The 20714-nt window shown below is 37.6% G+C and overlaps 2 protein-coding genes across 2 annotated transcripts; one reads left to right on the top strand and one right to left on the bottom strand.

The window, feature by feature from the left end:
- On the top strand, positions 3713-7148 carry LOC18793314 (glutamyl-tRNA reductase 1, chloroplastic). Its single transcript, XM_007222179.2, has 3 exons — positions 3713-4314; positions 5108-5349; positions 5626-7148. Exons 1-3 carry the CDS (start codon positions 4053-4055, stop codon positions 6754-6756), a joined length of 1635 nt encoding a protein of 544 aa, XP_007222241.1. The 5' UTR covers positions 3713-4052; the 3' UTR covers positions 6757-7148.
- Positions 10027-13027, bottom strand: LOC18788750. Its single transcript, XM_007224406.2, has 2 exons — positions 12142-13027; positions 10027-12020 (listed from the first exon to the last, which is right to left on the bottom strand). Exons 1-2 carry the CDS (start codon positions 12493-12495, stop codon positions 10161-10163), a joined length of 2214 nt encoding a protein of 737 aa, XP_007224468.1. The 5' UTR covers positions 12496-13027; the 3' UTR covers positions 10027-10160.

Below are 20714 nucleotides of genomic sequence, written 5' to 3'. Positions count from 1 at the left end.
CTTTTTCTTTTCTTTATGTGTCTTAATTTTCAGATGGTTCATGTCCTTGTCATGAGCGCATTGACGTCATGAGGAATAGTAATGGCGAAGAAAGCAACCTCAGACCTTAAACTTAGATGAAAATTGCAAGAGTTACTAGGGGCGGAGTCAGAAAATTTATTAAGGAGGATTAGAATTTTGCCTAATTGATTGCTCATTCGTTTAAAAAATCACGAGAAATATTAGAAATTATGAGGTGTGTTTTATGTGATGTTGTGTTTTATAAAAAGATACTACTAGAACCAAGAGGGATTTTGTAGTGTACTTGGTTGAGTAAACTCAAAAGATAAAAAAGGTCGGCCATAGAAAGTAATTGAGTCAAATGCAATACATATAAAACACAAATCATCAAAGGGGGAGAAGGATCAAATGACCCTTGTGGACCTTAATTGGCTCCGCCCATGAGATACAATGGAAGTTGGCTAATTAGTTCTATCAAATTATTGCACATATTCTCCCGTATCGTGACGTTGTTATTGTGTCTATAAACAAACATAATTTAGACCTTCGTACCTTAGAAAACTCAAGGACGACCATAGAGTGAGTGTTGCGGACATTAATTTGCAGTGTGCATGATGACTTCGAGGAATTGACACTTTGGAAAATTTGGAACCTGTGTCTGGCCTAACAACAATGAAAGAATGGTAATTGACTAGTATAAGAGAAAATCCAATCTGAAAATGAATTACCAAAAACAAAGCGACTGCAAAAGTTTGTAACTAACTGTTGAATTGGAACCCTTCTCACTTCTGAAATTAGCATAAGATGTCCACACTCAAAGTTCCGACTAAAAATCAGGGTCCAAATCCAAACAGAGATTCTCAATGGGCTAGGTTCTTGCATCAGTCCACCACAAAGTTTGGATGGGATAGGGCTATTCTTCTTTTGTTACAATGGAGGACCAAGCCCTAATTGAGAGGCTACAAAAAAAAAAAATTTATGGGCTTAGTGAACATATAGAAATCTCCCAGATAGTAGAGGGGCCTCATCAAGAGTTTGGCAACCCAACTTTTTTTATGGTCTGAGGCAACCCAACTTAATGTTCAAACCAGCCAATGTATCCTGGGTAGGAAGTCAGCCTTTGAAATATTTCCACCTTTTGTTTGTTTAAACCTTTTTTTTTTCTGTTGAATTAAGTCTGCAATTATAACATATTTGATTGGGATAGAATCGGACTGATTTCAACTTGCAGCACCTTCTTCTTTGTTTTTAAATTTTAATACAAACGATATTGAAAAAATGGAGAGTCGAACATAGAATCTTGGGTGCATGGATAACCACTTGAACTACAAGTTCTTTACTGCTGGACTTCTTAACACAACTTAACTTGCAATGCTAGTATGATTTTACTTGTAGACAACGAAAGGATTAATTGTTCTTCACACACGTAGACATATATAGGTAGAAGACTTGAATAACAGGTGGCTTCGATTTCATGTTAAAATTGGAAGATCTAACTCAAAACCAATTGGCAAAATGTTTTAAAACTAATGAAAAGTTTCCATTCCTCCAGCGTGGAATAATATACTCTCAGCAGCACTATAAGCTAGACAAAGGTAGATGGTGACGAAAAATATTGTGGTCCATCTTAATCACATTCATTCTCTATTCTTAAGGAGGAGAGAGATTGGCCAATTGTGCATAGAACTTCTAAAATCGTGCATGCCTTTGTATTCACTTTGAAGATATGCAGAGTTTTTAACACCAAAATCAATGTCCTTTTTGGTGGGAAAGTAGCCTTTTGCACTAAAATCAACTCCTTTTTCTTGAAAAGTGTTGTTAAAAAATACAGATACAGATACCAAGTTTGTATCAAGTTGTACTGTTATCTTGGAAAGCACCCAAGATCATGTTCTAAACTAGAATGAAGATGAATTCAAGCTAGGAATTTTCCTCTTCTTCATTTTGGTGATGAAAACATGAGAACTGTGGAGCACGAGTCGGATTAGGTGATCGACATGTGTTTTAGCTTGCATTTTTTGTTTCGTAAAACACAATGCAGATATGCAAATGGCTGGAAATAAATTCAAGCTAGCCAGAGAGGCTGTCCCCATTTGGAAAAACCCTATTAATTCTTCATTATGTTGACAAAAACATTACGGCAAGATTGTCGGATTAGATCTTTTAAGTCAGGCTTTGGAAGAATACAGTTCACATTATATTGCTCCTAAAGTACTTCTATGCAATATTGCTCATTGGTTTGGTACTTTATTAGTTTTTTTCTGTTTAGTTTATTATTAATCCTCACTATTTTTCTATCATGTTGATCAATATTCTACAACGGAATGCAATGTTGAATTACTGGCGACCAATGACGTTAAGTAACTTGAAATAAAAAACAAAGGGAGAACTAGAGGGTTTTACACGCATTTAAAGTATTCATTTTGAATTATTGTCCACGCAAAATATACGATCATGGTACTTTTTTAAAAGAAATTTCTTTTCTTAATTTTGGATGGAATATAGACTTTTGAATATGTTAGTGCACATCGAAAAACCTATCCACATTTTTTTATTTTTTTGATATAAATGATATTGGGAGAGGGGAATCAAATCTAAAACTTCAGATGCATGGGTAAATTCTCAGGCACATACTAATTTATAGTTTCTTTTTTTTTTCCTCTCAAAGATATAGCTCAAATGCTCCTTTTTTTTTTCTTTTTTTTTTTTTAACTTAGAGGATGGGAGTTAAGTAAAAATCTGGACAATATCGGGGTTGCAAATTTGTCAAAGAATCCATATAATATCAGGCCAAAAAAGAGAATAAAAATATTTTGCTGCTAGAGGTAAACATGTCCAAATTGCAATCGCATGATATTACAGAAGAGCATATAAATGATAGAATGGTAGAAAAAGTCACACGTAGTGATTAAATTATGAAAACCACAAAGTTGCATATCCAAAAGTGAGAGCATATTTGTTCTCCACGTACGACTTTGTAATCAAAGTTGTGGCAAACAGAGGCCTGAAATCTCACAAACCAATCTCTTTCACATATCTTCACACCCCACCTCTCCCTACCTTATCCCTTTCTTGTATGTTGTATATCTTTCATCTTTTTTTGTTTTGTAAAAAGGGCATCATGCAAATCAGTGTGAAAGAATCAGTGAAACATTTTTAGTTTGATACCCATTTTTGGTTTTAGCAGAAGTTAGTTTGTCAGTATACTAGCATTTGGAGAATGCTTATTGATTAAGACCAATATAAGCCTAACTTTTGGTTATACCAAAGAGGCGAAAGGAAAAAATCAAACTTTTTTGAATTAGACCATATATATGCAAAACATGCGTAATTGCGTTTGTATGCGTGATAATTGTCTCACATAGTAAAATATGATTGGTTGGGGATGACAAAATAATACTATCCCTGTGACATGCAAGTTCTTCCCATTTATAAAATATCATTTTAAAAAAAACAGTAAGATAATCACAACTCAATACTTTACGCTAACAGAAGTGTCTTCTTTGCATTTTAAGTTTACTTGCTAGCGAAATTCTTATTTGACTACAAAATTAAAAACTGAACAATTTTAACCATTTAATAACAGAACACTGGATTGTCCCACACAATTAACCATTCCATTTCCAACAAAAACAAAATTCTTATTTATTTTTGTTGCCATCAAAATCTAATGATTTTCAAATCTCAATGTAGGGCCCATGGAAGATGAAGAGAGTGTGGATAAAACGTGTGTTCCATCCGCCAATCAGAACCCAAAGAAATCCCAAACACCCCACCCTCCCAAAATCCCCAACTCATATCCCAATTGTCATCAACTCCTCAGAGTCTCAAAAAGACTCAGAACGAGAGGGGGTCAATTCTTTCGTACCCACCAAAACACCCTCCAACTTTTCCCACTTTTTCCAAAAACCCAAAAACGAAAAAAAAAATTAAAACCAAACCCAACGGCCAGTTTTCGTTGAGCAGCCCCATTAGCGCACAGCCCATTCCTCTATTCTCTTCTCTTCTTCAATTCTGAGGGTTTTTTTGGAAACGGCCTGTCGTTTGGGTTAATGGCGGTGTCGACCAGTTTCGCCGGAGCAAAATTGGAGGCTCTGTTGTTGAAATCTTCTTCGTCGGCGGCGACAACGTCGTCGAGGGCCTCCAATGGTTCTTGCTCGTTGTCTGGGTCTTTGAGACCCGTCAGGAGCAGAAGGGCTGTGATTCAGAGGGGAGTGAGGTGCGAAGTGGCTGCTTCTGATGCTGCTGTCCAGACCGGTCAGAGTGTTTCCAATATTTCGGCTCTTGAGCAGCTCAAGACCTCTGCTGCTGATAGTACGTTTCTATTTTCCCATTAATACCTTCTACTTTATTCGTTTTTCTTTTAAATTTATGAACTTTTTGGTGGATTCTTTGATGGGTTTGTGCTGGAATTGGATTTTCTGCTTGCAATTGTTGGTTTGGTTAATGCATATTGCATATTGCAATTGTTGGTTTGGATTTTCTGATTGATTTTGTATATTGCATTTTGATTGTTTAAGTTACTGTCACTTTTTGAATGAGTGAATAAATATAAACCACAATATATCTGTTTGAATTTTCGTAGAGTTTCTGGGTTTTAGAATTGCTGGATAAGAAAGTGCAGTTTGGGATTTTTCTGTTTGGCCCAAGTATCTTCATGGTATGAAATTTAGAGTATAACAGAAAACACAGCCGATACTATCTTTCCCATCCACAGTTGGTCTTGTATCACATATGTATTGATGAGTTTATTACCTGTAGGGAAAAAACTGGAAGGGAAACTTGATGATATGGTTCAAGTGTCATGACTTCCACTGTTTCATAAGTTAGAGATATATTGTCATTTACCCCATCCCTGGTCTGTTCAGAAGCTTTTTATGACACTTGTTTGATTGCATTTAGAGGATAATCTTCACTTTTTAAACCCCGTGGCAAATTTGCTGCCAGCATTCACTAGAACATAAAATTAGGTTTAATTACAGTTGTGCAACCCACCAGTTTGTGAATTCATAATTCAAGGTTGTTTAACAATGCATATGTTCTTTTGGATATTGAAATTATTTGTATAATATTGTCTGACTGAAATTTCTAAAACTAATCTTCTCAGGATATACAAAGGAAAGAAGCAGCATTGTGGTCATTGGGCTTAGTATTCACACAACACCTGTTGAAATGCGTGAAAAACTAGCCATCCCAGAAGCAGAATGGCCTCGAGCCATAGGGGAACTGTGTGGCTTAAATCATATAGAAGAAGCTGCTGTTCTCAGCACCTGCAACCGAATGGAGATATATGTTGTTGCTCTATCTCAGCATCGTGGTGTCAAAGAAGTGACTGAGTGGATGTCAAAGGTACTCGTCTTCTCTTTATAATGTGTTTCTGGGACAATAGTGTAATGGATTGTGAGGGACTCTTTTGCATGTGTTTTGTGACATGGATCAACATTTGTATTTTACATTTGAGCAATTAATTTCTTTTCCTTTGAAAGAAGAATTACACTCTTTTCATGTGTAGTTTACATTTGACCTTGTATGCTCTTTACTTTCACCTTCTTATTAACAAAAAGTATCCTGAATTGATTATGATCATTTCTTGATCTAAAACATTCTATTTGCTTTTATTTGCAGACAAGTGGGGTCCCTGTTTCTGAGCTATGCCAGCACCGGTTTTTGCTCTATAATAAAGATGCCACACAGCATCTCTTTGAAGTATCAGCAGGTCTTGACTCTCTTGTCCTGGGAGAAGGTCAAATTCTTGCTCAGGTGAAACAAGTTGTTAAAGTTGGGCAAGGAGTTGTTGGCTTCGGCAGGAACATTAGTGGGCTGTTCAAGCATGCAATCACCGTAGGAAAGCGGGTTAGAACTGAGACTAACATTGCTGCTGGGGCAGTTTCTGTAAGCTCTGCTGCTGTTGAACTTGCCTTGATGAAGCTTCCTGCATCCTCACATGCTAGTGCGAGAATGTTGGTGATTGGTGCTGGGAAGATGGGGAAGCTTGTGATCAAACACTTGGTAGCAAAAGGTTGCACAAAGATGGTTGTTATGAATAGAACCGAGGAGAGAGTGACTGCAGTCTGTGAGGAGTTGAATGGTGTTGAGATAATCTACAAGCCTCTCACAGAAATGCTTACCTGTGCAGCTGAGGCAGATGTGATTTTTACAAGCACGGCATCAGAAACCCCATTATTTTTCAAAGAGGATGTAAAGGACCTTCCTGTTGTGGGTCCAGAGACTGGTGGTTCGAGGTTTTTTGTTGATATTTCTGTCCCTAGGAATGTGGGCTCATGTGTCGCTGATGTTGATGGTGTGCGAGTTTACAATGTTGATGACCTTAAGGAGGTTGTGGCTGCTAACAAAGAGGATCGCCTCCGGAAAGCAATGGAAGCTCAGGAAATTATTACTGAAGAATCAAAACAATTTGAAGCATGGAGGGATTCATTGGAGACAGTCCCTACCATCAAGAAATTAAGAGCTTATGCTGAAAGAATCAGAGCTGCAGAGCTTGAGAAATGTTTATCAAAAATGGGTGATGACATCTCAAAGAAAACTAGAAGAGCTGTCGATGATCTTAGCCGAGGTATTGTGAACAAGCTCCTTCATGGTCCAATGCAGCACTTAAGATGCGATGGGAGTGATAGCCGAACTCTGAGTGAAACCCTTGAGAATATGCATGCTCTTAATAGAATGTTCAGTCTTGAGACAGAAATTTCGGTCTTGGAACAGAAGATTCGAGCTAAGGTGGAACAAACCCAGAAGTAAGCTCGATGTCAAATTTCTTCCATGATACATCTACTTCCTCAAATTTGAATAAGGGGAAAACATCCTCACAGTCATTTTAGTGTTCGCTCTGGTGTAATCTTCAACTCCATTGATAAACCGTGTTGGTCCCGGCTTGGGGATCTTCCAATTCATTCTTTGGTGTAAAACACTTTAACCTGATTCTTATCTGGGAGTTCTGAAATATGTCTACCACATGTTCCTAAGTGGCTGTTCGGCTTTGTATCGAAATAATGAGGTGAAATTATTCATGTTGGTACGATTGTCGTATTGTTTATGGTGTGTCGTCTGTATCTGTAATACTGTTAATTCTTGTAATTAAAGGATATTTGCATATTTGAGATTAATAAATTGTAATTGATCATTTTTGTTGAGATTTTTGCTTTCTTTTGTAGATGCGGTTTCGTGCTGTGTAACGTGCTAATAAACACATCAAAGATTTTCATAACTTCTTGTAGCGCATTTGTGAAAGTAATATATGTAACAAAACAACAAAGAAGTTTTACGCGATGATATATATACAATTCAAGTAGGTTGAACTTTCTGAGCATCCATGACTTCACATTAATAAGAAATAACTGCTCAAGTTCAACATAGTAAAGTGCCAAGAACACTCCAAAACCCGAAGAGAAATCCTAGTCCCAAGCTCAGATAGAATCAAACGTCTTCAAACAAATTACTTTGAATTGACCGGTTGAATTGTCGCAGACAACTCCAAACCAACTGCAACAATCTCCTTCACCAGCCCAGGACAAAAGCCGATTTGAAGGATCTTCAAGATCGTGCTTGAACACCAAAAGAGCTTGTCTTTCATTTTCTTTGCATCGCGCACTTGGATTTCCAATGCATAAGCAAATGGTAAACAAGGTTGCAATGGAAAAAAAAAAAAACCAAACAATATATTTGGATTCCATTGCACTCAGATTTTCAAGTTTCTGACAGAGTAAGTAACACAAGCAATACACTAGCTATTTGTGAAGGGAAAAATCACAAGCAATATTGCTCAGTTTTCCATCAAAAGAAATCAAAGATCATCATTGGTGGTGAAATGCTTTCCAGTTCATGGAGTGTTTCACGTGCGGTACTTCCTTTAAACTGCAAATCCTTTTTCAACTTGTATTTCTATGGGTGGCCTTAAAATGAAAAAAAAAACAATGGGGATGTCAAAATGTCATGGTCAGATATTATTTCGGCTATTAGTGGACAATGACCAAACGTCCTTGGGTTATTGACTCAGAAGACTTAAGTTAGGTTGGACCTAAAATTTAATTATGGCTTGAATTTTAAAAGCATATGCATGCATGCAAGCACCCCATGAACTGGCAGGCATTTTCTTTCGTTTTTTGTTTGTTTTGGATTTTTTGGGTTTTTTTTTTTTTTTTTCTTTTTTGATAGTGTTGGTTTCGTTGCTTGCTTGGTTTGGGAATTGGCAAATGGAAATTTTTCTTGTTTTCTATTCGGTAGAGCATATTATTAGTATTTTGTTTTGTCAGAACTCTTTGGGTAGAGTTGGGGATTAGATTTTTGTGGAGGGCCGGTTTTGAGATTCTAGCTCAACTAGATACACACTTGTGTTACTCTCCTGCATGCTCAACCATATATATAATATTTATAATGTTAAAATACATAATATACACGTAAAAAAAAAATTCGTGACTCCTATGCAATGACACCACTTACATACCCTCAGGATCGCCCCTGTTTTTGTGATATTGTTAAAGTTGATTATGCATAAACAAGTGATTCATGGAATATGATTCAAGTTAATTACTTTGATTTGGATCTATATATTAGTTTATAATTAGTGCAATTAATTAATTTGTGATTTTTTTTTTTGTCAATAGCTAGGGAGGGGGAGGGGGTAATATTTGGGGAATAATGATTTTAATAGTTTAGAATTATAGTCATTTTTCCACCATACATACATAGGATGGTGCTCCAGCTCCTAGTCCAACACCACACCAAATCTAGGACATGACTTAGTCCAAGTCAAGTCTATCTTAGGAGTGCATGTGCAATCTTTATAGTTTATTTGGAGAATTTTTTATTTATGATACGAACAAAATCTCATTTGTTGTGAGAATGAACTCCTATATTTTAAGCAGTAAATTGTATTCATATTACATTAAATACTAAATTTTAAGAAGAAGAAAATGTTTTGCATTGAGCGAGGTATGTTTTACCCTACTAGCCTATCTTAGTATGCTGTGCATTTCCTCAATTAAAAGATAAATAAATAAATTATGAGAAAATTTTACAGTAGAAGGGTTTTTTTTTCACATTGAAAAAGATCGAACCATTAACCTATTCTAATCGGACCCATTTTGAAAGTTTTTCTCCTTCTTTCATGTTACATAAGATTTTCTTTAGCGAAATTAAAACTGAAATGTTGACAGAATATTTACAAACTTAAGTGTTGATTTCTTACAGGACATAAGTTTGTATGGCCTGAACTAGTTGGAAGCTTTGCTGCAGAAGCCAAAAAAAAATATATCACCACTGAGAAGTGAAGAACCCTTTGGTTACAGTTGCGGAAATACCACCAGGCCGTGTGGGACTTGCAGATTTTTGCTGCAACCTTGTGTATCTTGTGCTTGATAAAGGGGGCATAGTGATCAGAATAACTTTAGTGGGTTAGAGTGCAAGCCTTTTTGGAATAACAATAATAATTTTGAAAATATCGTTCAATAAAAAGATCCTTCTGGGGGAGGATTTTGAGCGTGAAATTTTTTCAGTGAAGCTAGCTAGTCATTTGCCATGTTTGATCACGGCTGAGCTACTTATGCAACCTAGATAGTGGTTTTGAGGAGTTGGTATTGGACTGGGTTTTCTTTTGGGAGTGGGCAGAAGATGGTGAGAGAATATGAGGCAAAAAGAGGAACGGAGAGAGTCGTTTCAAAAATGACTAGGGCTAACTTTTAGACTACTTTTTTCGAACGGAAAGTTTTTATCGAATGAGGTGTCGTTCGATTTCTCGGTTTGAGTTGATGAGGACAGAAGGGAGCCTGATGATGATATACAAAAAGGAAAAATTAGGGTACAAGACCTTCATGTCTCCTAGAAAGCTAGAAGGATCTAAAAGTAATTTGTCCTTGAAATATTGAAAAGTTATGATTTTTATTTAAAGTTAATGATTTGTTCATCATTTTCAACCCACCTATCATTCTGCCCCTTTCGGTTCATCATGCAAATGAAAATGTCTCAAAATAAAATGACTGAAAAAGAAAAGCAACAAAACCAAAAAACACCCAATGAATGAGGGTCGCGCCCGTCTACTACCACCTTGTCCCTATTATATAATGATCATATTATCCAATTTTTAAAATTACAAAAAATAAAAATAAAGAGGAAAAAATGCTGTTTTATTTTCCCTCTAGAAATAAATATTAAAACCTAGCATTTTCAAAGCCGTGCAAGTCGCTGACTCTATTCAACGACTTCTTCATCATAGCCACTTTAGCCAGCTTTTCAGCCGCTCTCCACGCTGATGTCGGCGTAAGCGGCTCCCCGTTTTCGTCCACGGCTATCTCCCTCTCGCTGCTGCCGCCACCCCTCCGCCGTTGGATCATCATCAGCATCTGCTGCTGCTCCTCCATGATCTTATGCTGTCTCCTCCAATGCAGCTCCGCCAGCTCAGCTTCCAAGCCGCGTACGTGCTCCTCAGCCGATGCAGACTTAGACTTTAGGAGCAAAGCCCGAGCCGATGCAAGCAAATGATGCGCGCTAGAGTAGTCGTTATGCTCAACCAATCTCCGTGACTCGGCTACGGCACGTGTGGTTATAAAAAGACCTCTTAATCGTTCGATCTTTGGACCGGAAGCTGATCGAACGGCATCAGCGAGAGGTACTAAAAGCGCCTGCTCTCTCCCATACACAATTTCCTGAGTAGCCGGGTCTTTATAAAGGCACCGGACTGACATAACATGGTGGCTCCCGCGAGCCAAAGCTCGGGGAACACGCAGCTCAACGAGCAGCTCCCTCTCTTCCTCGGCGTACAAGTCGCCGAGCCGCACGGAAGCTGAACCGTGCACCGCAGGCCCTCCATTGCACGAATAGATGGCTGCAATCTCAGCGGGAGCCGAGCCGGAATCGAAGCCGAGCTGAATTCTCAAGTCTTGCACCACCACACTCAAAATTCCCCCAACGCATTTGGCAAACGCGTCCTCAGCCGGCTCCTGGCTGTAGCCGCCGGTTTCACCGAACCCGAAAGCATGAACCGGGATCTCAATATGAGCGAATCGGGTAGCCGACACGTGGCCGGATCCCTGACGTTGATGGGCTGAATTTTTCACCCTCTCATCCTGACCGTCCGATAAGAGCATGATACTAGCAACCGGATTTCTGTCTCTCCGATCTTCAAGCACTTTAGTCGCCTTCCTCAATGCATCGCCAACACTGGTCCCCTGACCGCACACAAGCCGGTCAACGATTCTCCTGGCCAAACGTTGACCGTGAGCCGTCATTCTTTTTAACGGCAGCAGCCGCTTCGTGGTAGCTGAGAATGCGACAATCGAGAGCCGGTCGTTGGAGCCGAGCGACGAAATGACCAAACGCATGGCCCGTTTCAGCATCTGGAGCTTCGCGCCGCTCATGCTTCCGCTGACGTCGAGCACCGTCACCAAATCGATCGAAACACGACGCGAAGTATTAAAAACTGGGGGCGGAGGAGCCTTGACCCGCAACGCCACGACGTAGGTGTCGAAGCCCCGACCCGACGAGAGTAAAGCGGACTCGGGTAAAATCCTGACCTGGACATTATTGGTTCTGATATCTCGGCCGTTGATTTGCGCGTCGGAAGATGAAGGGTTCGGATTGACGAAAAAGCCCTGGAACTCCTCGACGTCGTCGTTTTCGGGGAATGGGTCTGTGGCATCTTCGTCTTCATCGTCGGCTTCTGGTATAGGGATGATCCGTGATGTGGGAGAGAAAAGAGACTCGTCGTCGTCGTACAATGGCTTCGATGAGGCTCTGGGTGAGGAGGCCTCCACTATTATCTTCTTCTCCACTTCCCTGGGCTTGGGTTTGGTGGGCTCCACGACGTCGTTTCGGGATTGGTTGAGGTTTTTGTGGATGGCGAGGAGAGGGACGTCTTTCCATGTGCAGTTGCAGACTGGGCAAACGAGGCTGTCATGGCTGCGCACATGAGCAGCTATGCAAGGGAAATGGAAGGCGTGACCACACTCTGCTGTGTATATGGCTGTGCCCTGCCCTGTCTTCACGCTGTTCAAGCAAATCCCACAGTTGCTCTGCAAAATTCCCCACAGAAAACGAAAATTCAAAAACCCAATAAGCCAAACAAATAAATAAATAAATAAAAATCATTGGGTAGCAAATAAAATAAATGGGTGAATTAAGAGAGTTGCATACTCGAAATTTGAAGCTGTTTCTGAAGAGGGAGAGCTTGAGAGGGGATCGAGGAGAAGTTGGGTTTGAGCTGGAGAGAAAGGAAGTTCTTGTACTCTTGGGAGTGCTACTACTGGTTTTGCATTCAAGCAGCCTGGGGCTTTCATGGTCATCAATGGAGCTCTGGGTTGAGATCACCGGCTGAGATTGCAATCTCGGAGTAGAAGGGTTGCTGCTGCCACTGGAGAAGAAACCAAGCCTCGTACAGCTTCTGGGACTTGGGCTTGGGCTTCTCTGCTGCTTCTCTGATACTCTGGTTTGATCTGCTGGATCTCGAGGGATTGTAGTGCAGAAGGCTCGTCTCCAACCAGTACCCATTTTTTAATTCAACCCAAAAAAGACCATAAAAAAGAAAAAGAAAGAAGCACAGTAGATGGGTAGGCTCTGTTTTCTCTTTCTGATATTATCAAAATCTATGGCCTCTACCTTTGTTGAGGAAGAAGAAGGAAGAAGAAGATAAAAGAGAAAAGTGGAGAAGACAAAAGGGGAGGATGGAATTTAGAGCATGGGATCAAATGAAAAGAAAAAAGCAATGAGACAAACTAGTGGGGTGGGAAGGATTTAATAAGAGAGAAAGAATACAGAGGAAGAGGAAGTATAGAGTCTACACAGATCAGACTCGGACCAGACCCCTCCCACTCGTTTGCCTTTTTATTTGTTTTTTCTCTTTCTTTTCCATTGATAGCACCAAAAAGATCTCTGCAACCAAAAGACTAGAGATCTACTGCTTCTTTACGTGATCAGAGGTTTAATGAAATTCGATATTTATTTAATATTCATTGGAAAAGGTAATTAGGATTTTACCCTCGGTAACGACCACCCACCTCACCTCTATATCCTCCTCATCCATGGCTTTATATGCTCCATGCTCCTTTATGTACAGACCTGTCTCACGCGCCTGCTTCCATTGTGGCAGCAGCAAGCTTAGGTCACGTGATCCTCGTGGAAATGACACTTGCTACTGTAGCCTACAGGTAGGGTGAAAAAGGAAATGTGGAGAACATACGGAATCAGAGCAAGTGGGATGGTTAAAAAGTCAAAAATGGAGTGTATGGAAAGAGAATAGGTGGGGATGATATGGTAAGAAATCTTACATGCAATGAATTTGGATTATATACTTAAACAACAACCCATCTAGTTAAATTTTCCCAGGATTTGACAAGATCTAGAGTTGTAATAGGTGTCAAAGTTCCAAAGGTTACCTTCACACTTTAGGTTTAGACTTATCCAAATCAAACTTTATATAGTTTCATTCTTTTATGGTGTGTCGCTTTATGAGTCATTTCATTTATTCTTTGTACATTGTTTGTCGTTATTGAATCATAAGATAAAATTTTAATTAATTTGAAAACAAAGAAATATCTAGACTTTTATATAAGGTACCACGACAATCTAACATATGATATCATGAGAATTATATGTGATTATTGGGTACCTTTATATTTCCTTGTGACGGAATGTGCTCTCAGTCATCTTCCCTTATCCTTAAAGGTATGTAGCCGATAACATGTCTTTTTCTCTCTTTCTTCTTTACCTACTGCTCTAAAGGTTTAAGTTAATTTCAACCTTCTTTACATGCGCACAATATAATATCTTTATCTTTCCTTTTCTAATTTCTCTCATTTGTTCAAATTGTAAATTATATTTATAATTAACTTATAAGTCAATATTCATAATTCGATTCTCAGAACACATCAATGTCTTGTTCATGCACGATTGACTCTAACAAGTCTAGGGATGTTGATCTCGTTAACATTTAAGGATGCAACAACAATACAAGTTAATCACCCACACCACTTCTCTTAGAAAATCTTACTTATATTCCTAACCAAATACATAATGATACGTTAAAAAATTATCTCACATACCATAGCATTTCACGAAAGTCTTTCTCCACCTCCCTTTTATACCACAATCCCATAAAGCTGCATTATTGAACCCAATTTATAGAGCAAAAGCTTTCAAAACTCAAGCACTCCCAGTAAACTGTAAATTACTTGTGTACTTTTCCTCTTTTTGGGTAAACAATGTGGACTTAGCAAACCAAGGCAATGAAATGACAATATTTTATATATATTTATAGAGAGCTGCGAGTGCAATAGTACCAGAGTACCTTCCCCAAAAACCAAAAAAAAAGAGCATCACAGAGTGGCACAGTGTGATTTTGACAGCAAAGAGTGACTGTGTCATGAATGGTCAATAATTTCGACCCTCACGTGGGACCCGTATAGGTCTGTGAATAGTCCAACGCCGTTAGCTACAAAACCCTAGCCCTCTTCCTTCCAGTGCTGACGTTTTTCTTCAGGTCCAAGGCTGAAAGAGTTTCTGAAAATGTCAACTCCTTGAAGAATAAAGTATCAAAGCCTAATCTGAACCTAATCATTCTTAATTATCAACTTTAATTTAATATTTTTCAAATCAAGTTAGGCAAAGTAAAAAGTGGCTTTAACCATTTGTTTAGTTATTTGGATTAGAAAGTTTCTTCTCGTGGATGACTTCCGTGTGGGAGATGAGTGTGTGTGTGTTTTGTTTGGCAGTTTTGGATTGATTGATTGGCCACAAATGTACGTAGGTCATTTAGATTTTAGTGATATCTTAACTATTTTTGTTCTGCTTCTGCTTTTGCTTTTACTTTCTAAGACAACACTCAATCTCTGAGTCTTGGACAATTTCTTCTTGTTGTTATTAATTAATTAATTGACTAAACTGCTTATTAATTGGGTAAACAGCTTGGAATGGGATCTTTTTGAAAGTTTCAAATGATAGGCTGTGGTTTTAGACTTTGTCAAATTTAAGCTCCAATGAAAATATTTGATTCTTTGAATGGGTAAAATTAAATAACGTCGGTCGATGAAACAAAGTATGCAGTGTTATGTGTAGCTTTCTCTCTAAAAATGAAAAAATATTGAATAATGTCATGATATATCATGTGACATACTTATCTAATATTGCTAATTCAGACATAATGTCAATATACAATCATTAACAAAGTATGCTCTTTTTTTTCAAGATTCTCCATTTGTAGATGTGGGAATACATATTATACACCCCAATGAGATAATTACATGTGTACAAGAACAAGACATATTTACTCCAAGCTCTATATGCATGAAAATAACACTTCTAATCACCCATTGATTAGAGTCAAAGGACATCATTACCTAAGCCAACATTACCATCAAGTTAATTACCATTAAATAAATGAAAATTTATCATACACTAATTACCGTTGAATGAGTATGATTTAATCTAATATCTGGTACACAAATTTCAAAATAATTTGTTATTAAAGGGTGGTGGTCAGGTCAGTGGGCAGTGGGCTCTTTTAGTTCTTGTTACGTATGCTGCAGTCAACAACTTAATGCATGCATGTCAGCTGATGATCGTGAGTACCGAGGTTGTTATGTTTTAGTGGTCTTCAAAGCTCAGCTAATTTCTTCCCGCGTGGGCCCCCTTTACTTGCCAACGTAGCACTAGCATACCATGTGGGATTACTCATCGTCGTCATATCATCATCGCCTATATGTGTTTAGCCCTATCTCCACGTGGCACAATCTAATCTAGCCCAACTCAGTCAAAGCTCTTGACCGCATATTCATGATGATGAATAAGTAAGAACTAACAAATCATGAAAGGAATGGTTTTGTTTGTCTCGAGAGATACTTCTAAATCCAGTTTCTTTTTCTTTCCTTTTTACTAATTTTTTTTAATTTTATTTTTCTAAGCAAGTCCCATGTTCTTTTTCATTTTGAATTGAGTTTCTTTGCAAATCCAAACAAAGACGTTTCAATCAAAAGAAATATAATACACAAACAAGAGGACCTACTAATTAATGGATTTCACGTATCTCCAATAAAATAACAAAGCTAATGTAGTTGTGTTGATTTTTTATACAACTCTTACTTTAATTTGTTGTAATTTGAAGCCTTAATTTGTTGTTTTTTCATCATTATTATCATGATTAATTCTAACTCACATCACATCATAAGATCGGGTGAGGAATAAAGTGGTATTTTTAGACCAGAAAAGATGGCATGATTATATTAAACGCAAATTAGGGGGTAAAGATTTCTTGTTGCTTGAAAATGACTCATAATAGCATTTTATATTATACACTAATTAACATGTATATATATAATGATGAAAAGTTGCCTACGAAAGTAGTAGTAAACCACGACTTGTCCTCTTACCAATCAATCTTCCAACACCAAAAATTAGTATATTCAACATCTTTTTTATTCAGGAAAAATGATGTGCAAGAATCAAACTTTGACTCGTTGTGGGTAAGGTATAAACCGCCACAAAAGTTTCAGTGATTGATATGCACATGTTGCAATTTACGTGATATTGTTGCATCACTACAAGGATAATTGGGTTTACATACGATTTTTATTAGTGTTCTTTGCTATAAAAGACATAAATTATCGTCCTCCTCTATATCAATGGCCACGATTCATCTACATTGTAGTGATTGAATTTCCTTTATAGGGGTTTCCATTGCTCATAGAGCTCAAATTAATCCATCATTTGTGGCAAATGTTTAAAGCATGAATCCGTCAACATATATTTTAGATATACGTCACATGAACATGATTTTCAAATACCAAATAATTTATTTTTTAAATAGAAAAGGCTTAAAGCATATCATGCACTTGGTTCAACCCCTGATTTCAAATTAGAATTAGGTATCCCACCAATCAAATAAAATGCACAAGTATCCTAACACAAGATGATAACCAAAACCCTTCGACTCACACGTTGGAGAGCTTTTAGATCGTTCAAACCTAAATAACTTGGGAAAATAGAACATAGGGTCCGCCTACTATGTACTAGCTGGCCTATTATTACCTTTCATAATAACGCATCACGAGTTCACCTGTGGACAAAACACAAGCAGCCCATATGCTAATGACTCAAATCCAAAAGCTCTTACATGTTTGTGCTCTTATTAGCCTCACAAGAAAATCCACAACGAATGGGAACGAGGAGGCTCCTCCAATATGAAGAATATCAAATGGACCATTGACCAACGGGTCACCCTCACCTATAAAAGGAGATCACTTTTTCACCATCCGATTGATAACCATACATCTCCACATCGCTTGACACCTCCACGCATGGCTGCACTATCACAATGTCGCTCGGCATCACTATGCCTCTCGACACCTTGCACCTTGCCCCTCATGTCATTCATCGGCAAAAAATGGTGCAACGCGTACCATACCAAAGGCTTCAACGCCTCACATCACTATTTAAGTGATTACGTACTCTAACAATCCCACATCGATTGGGTGAGGGAAAGTAAAGTGTCTCACATGTGCAGAGTCCATCTCCTTTAGCAAGATGTATTTTGAACTTGAAGACCCAAAAACAATATCTTGCTAAGCTGAAAATATTACCGCTTCTAGTTCTAGTCAAAACAAGTAGGTGATGAATTGCAAAGGTGAGTGGCACGAAGCAAGTATATATAATTAAATTACTAGGCAACTTGAGCTAATACATATCTTGAACCAGTTTAGTTTGGAGTTTAGAAAACTGACCACATAGCACATGACATAATTGGACACCCCATATGCAAAAGATCCCATCATTTTGCAAACTCCAAGTTGCGGATTTGTTGCCTGCAACTTGTTAATCAAGAGATCCCATCACATTGCATTCAACAAAAACCTTTGAATTAGTCCATTGTACCTGTCTAATTATAATCTGTCACTGCAAATTGGGGTTAAGTGAGACCATGATCAAATCCCGATCACGTCTCAGAGAGATGGTTGGTTGCTCCTTCAAATAATTAAAGCTGCTGCTCCAACTAAAGTATTATTATTTTGTGGAGAGGATGTGATTATGGGATCAGAAAACACATTAATTAAGCTCTTTAAATTACCAATTTTTTTTAGATTTGATTATGTCATTAGGATTGAGGAGGATATGGAGTTTTTCTTTCCTGACTTTTTGAAAGTAGTACTCAAATAATTTTTATTTTATTTTATGAAACTCGTCAATACCAGAGAACTTTATTAAATATTAAAAGAAATACATCAGGGAAATATACAATCTTACATAAGCGTTCTGAATAAAACCAGGGGCATACTTAATTCTTAATTACTTGGACAAAACTTGATTATGATACTATTAAATAAGTCGACAACTTAATATTAAAGGCAACAATTAGCAGAGAAAATGAGGTGGTTATTGTCTTATTGAAAGGACTTTCAAAATAGAGATTAGCAGTTGGTTTTGGAATATATAGTTAGTGTTGAAAGTGATAGTAATTGGTTGGTAAGGTTACATGGGCACATGGGTGCTGTATTTAAGTGAAGCCCTAATTTTAAAGTGTAAGCAATTAAGGTGAAGACTTTAATATGGGCTCAAAATAAATAATTGCATGAGCATCACCTTCCTATTGGCTGTTAAGATGCTGCCATTTAATTATTGGGGAACATGCCTCAACGGATCATATAAATGTTAACTGCAAGAATAATCCTTTTTTTCTTAAATAACAGTTTAAGGGGAGATTAGCTACTCTCACAATCAGTGTCAGGGTAGATTCATAACTTCAAGTCAGAAGAACTTTATGTATGGCACTCAATTGTTAGCTGCCATCGGTATGGATTTATGTAGGAAATTACAGATCTCGCACCAATGAGGATTGCTGGCAGAGGGACTCAAATAATGGTTGGGCTACACACAGTGTATGGACCTTATCAACTGAACCAACCTTCATTGACCAAGAATAATCCCTTAACAACCATATGTATCATTCATATTTTTAATTAATTAACTGATGATCTTAAAAATAAGTCATAACATATATTTGTTAAGGTTAATTGAGCTCTTACACCTCGACTCATGTGGAGAAATGATAATATTATCATAGTCCAAGTTAGCATACGACAAATTCAGTGAATGCATGATTGGTTCTGAGATTGAGGCTTGGAGCTGTACGAAATAAAATATCACCATTACCACATAAAATGATATATTACATGTCATTTTGGAAGATTATGTTGGTGAGTATAGAAGTTGAATTTTAAAAGACACAACTCAGTGGGGAAATTATTGTTTTTTGAAAAATATACACTAGGAAGTAGGGAACATATCAAGTTCAATAGTATGACAAATGTTCGTTTTTCTAGGGGAAAATGATAAATATATTAATCAATGGAAACTTCAGCTTGGAGTGAAGGAAGAAGCCAACCAGATTTTTTCCCTTTTGAGAAGAAAAAAATAGTGTTTTTTTTTCCTCTTTCGGTGTTGGGATAAGATAAAATTCTGGATGAGTTTGAATTGGTGCCGCACACAGCTGAAAACATAACCAAAATGAATCTCATTAGGTCATGATATGCCGTATACTGCTGAAAATTTTGGGGAAGGCCGCATGAAGGCATACTCTATGAATATCAAGCTTCCTCATTTATGCTAAGCTCAGAAGCTTGTCTAATCTAGTATATAAAGATTTGCAATACATGTATGCCGCCAAATATTTTGTCCAATTTGTCATCTTCCAAAATAAGAAGAAGTTAATGACGGAAACCAAATCGATTACTCGTTTTATTTTTATTAGAAAAGTGTTACGTTCGATTGAACCTAAATTCGTATGTATCACTAATAAAACTGAGTCATGTGGTGCCTGTTTCTATCAGAAAAGTGTTACGTTTGGTCGAGCCTAAATTCGTGTGCATCACCGATAAAACTAACTGAATGCAGCATTTCTAGCATGCATTCAAAATGCTTGGGGACCATCCCAGCAATAGGGTGTGGTCGTACGGATGCATGCCATACATGACAGGATGGTGCATGCAAAGAAAAAGAACCACGTACACAACACACACTGACAGAAAACTTGTGATTGTTGGAGATTCCGTAGCTAGCTGTTATATTGTATGTTGTGGCTGAAACCAGTTTTAATTTTTTGTACCCAGATGGACAGATCGGAATGCGACCCTCTGCTTATTTGGTTCTCAATAGTTATTGTTCTGTACTTATTTGCTAGGTTGCTAGAAGAACACGTTCTTCCCTTATTGAACAATCACTTCCTTCCTCATTTTGACAGTATGTTTTTGTTTGTTTTGGAGATCGAACCAAACAAGTGTTTCATTGCATGGCTTCATTTGGGGAATTAATTGAGGGCTTTATAGTTAGGCGAACCCTGTCAAGAACCATCATGATCATCTGAACTTCTAACTATTACAACAATAATTTTCAGATATTGAAATTTGAACCAAACTAATCGGCTAATTTAGTAAGTCAATTCCCAACATTTATAAGTTAATAAAGCAACGGCCAAAACACTTGTCTAATTCAATTGAAATAGTCCAATTCAGTTCGAGCTACAAAACATAGAGATTAATAACGAGTTTTTATTTTTTTAAAATGGAGTTTCATCCTTAAATAAGATGTTCTTTTCTTAAACCTTAGTGTTAGATTAGATTTTGATTTTTGCAACCTTATCAAAGGATGAAAAGTCAAATTTTCCTGATTTTTATATTTCCGATTCAAGTAAGGGAACTGATAGAAGGCAAGAGTTCAACTTTATG

The sequence above is a fragment of the Prunus persica genome, chromosome G1 (assembly GCF_000346465.2).
Source record: "Prunus persica cultivar Lovell chromosome G1, Prunus_persica_NCBIv2, whole genome shotgun sequence".
Lineage (NCBI taxonomy): Eukaryota > Viridiplantae > Streptophyta > Magnoliopsida > Rosales > Rosaceae > Prunus > Prunus persica.
The sequence above is the reverse complement of the archived record's forward strand: the minus strand, read 5'-3'. Positions and strand labels throughout refer to the sequence as shown.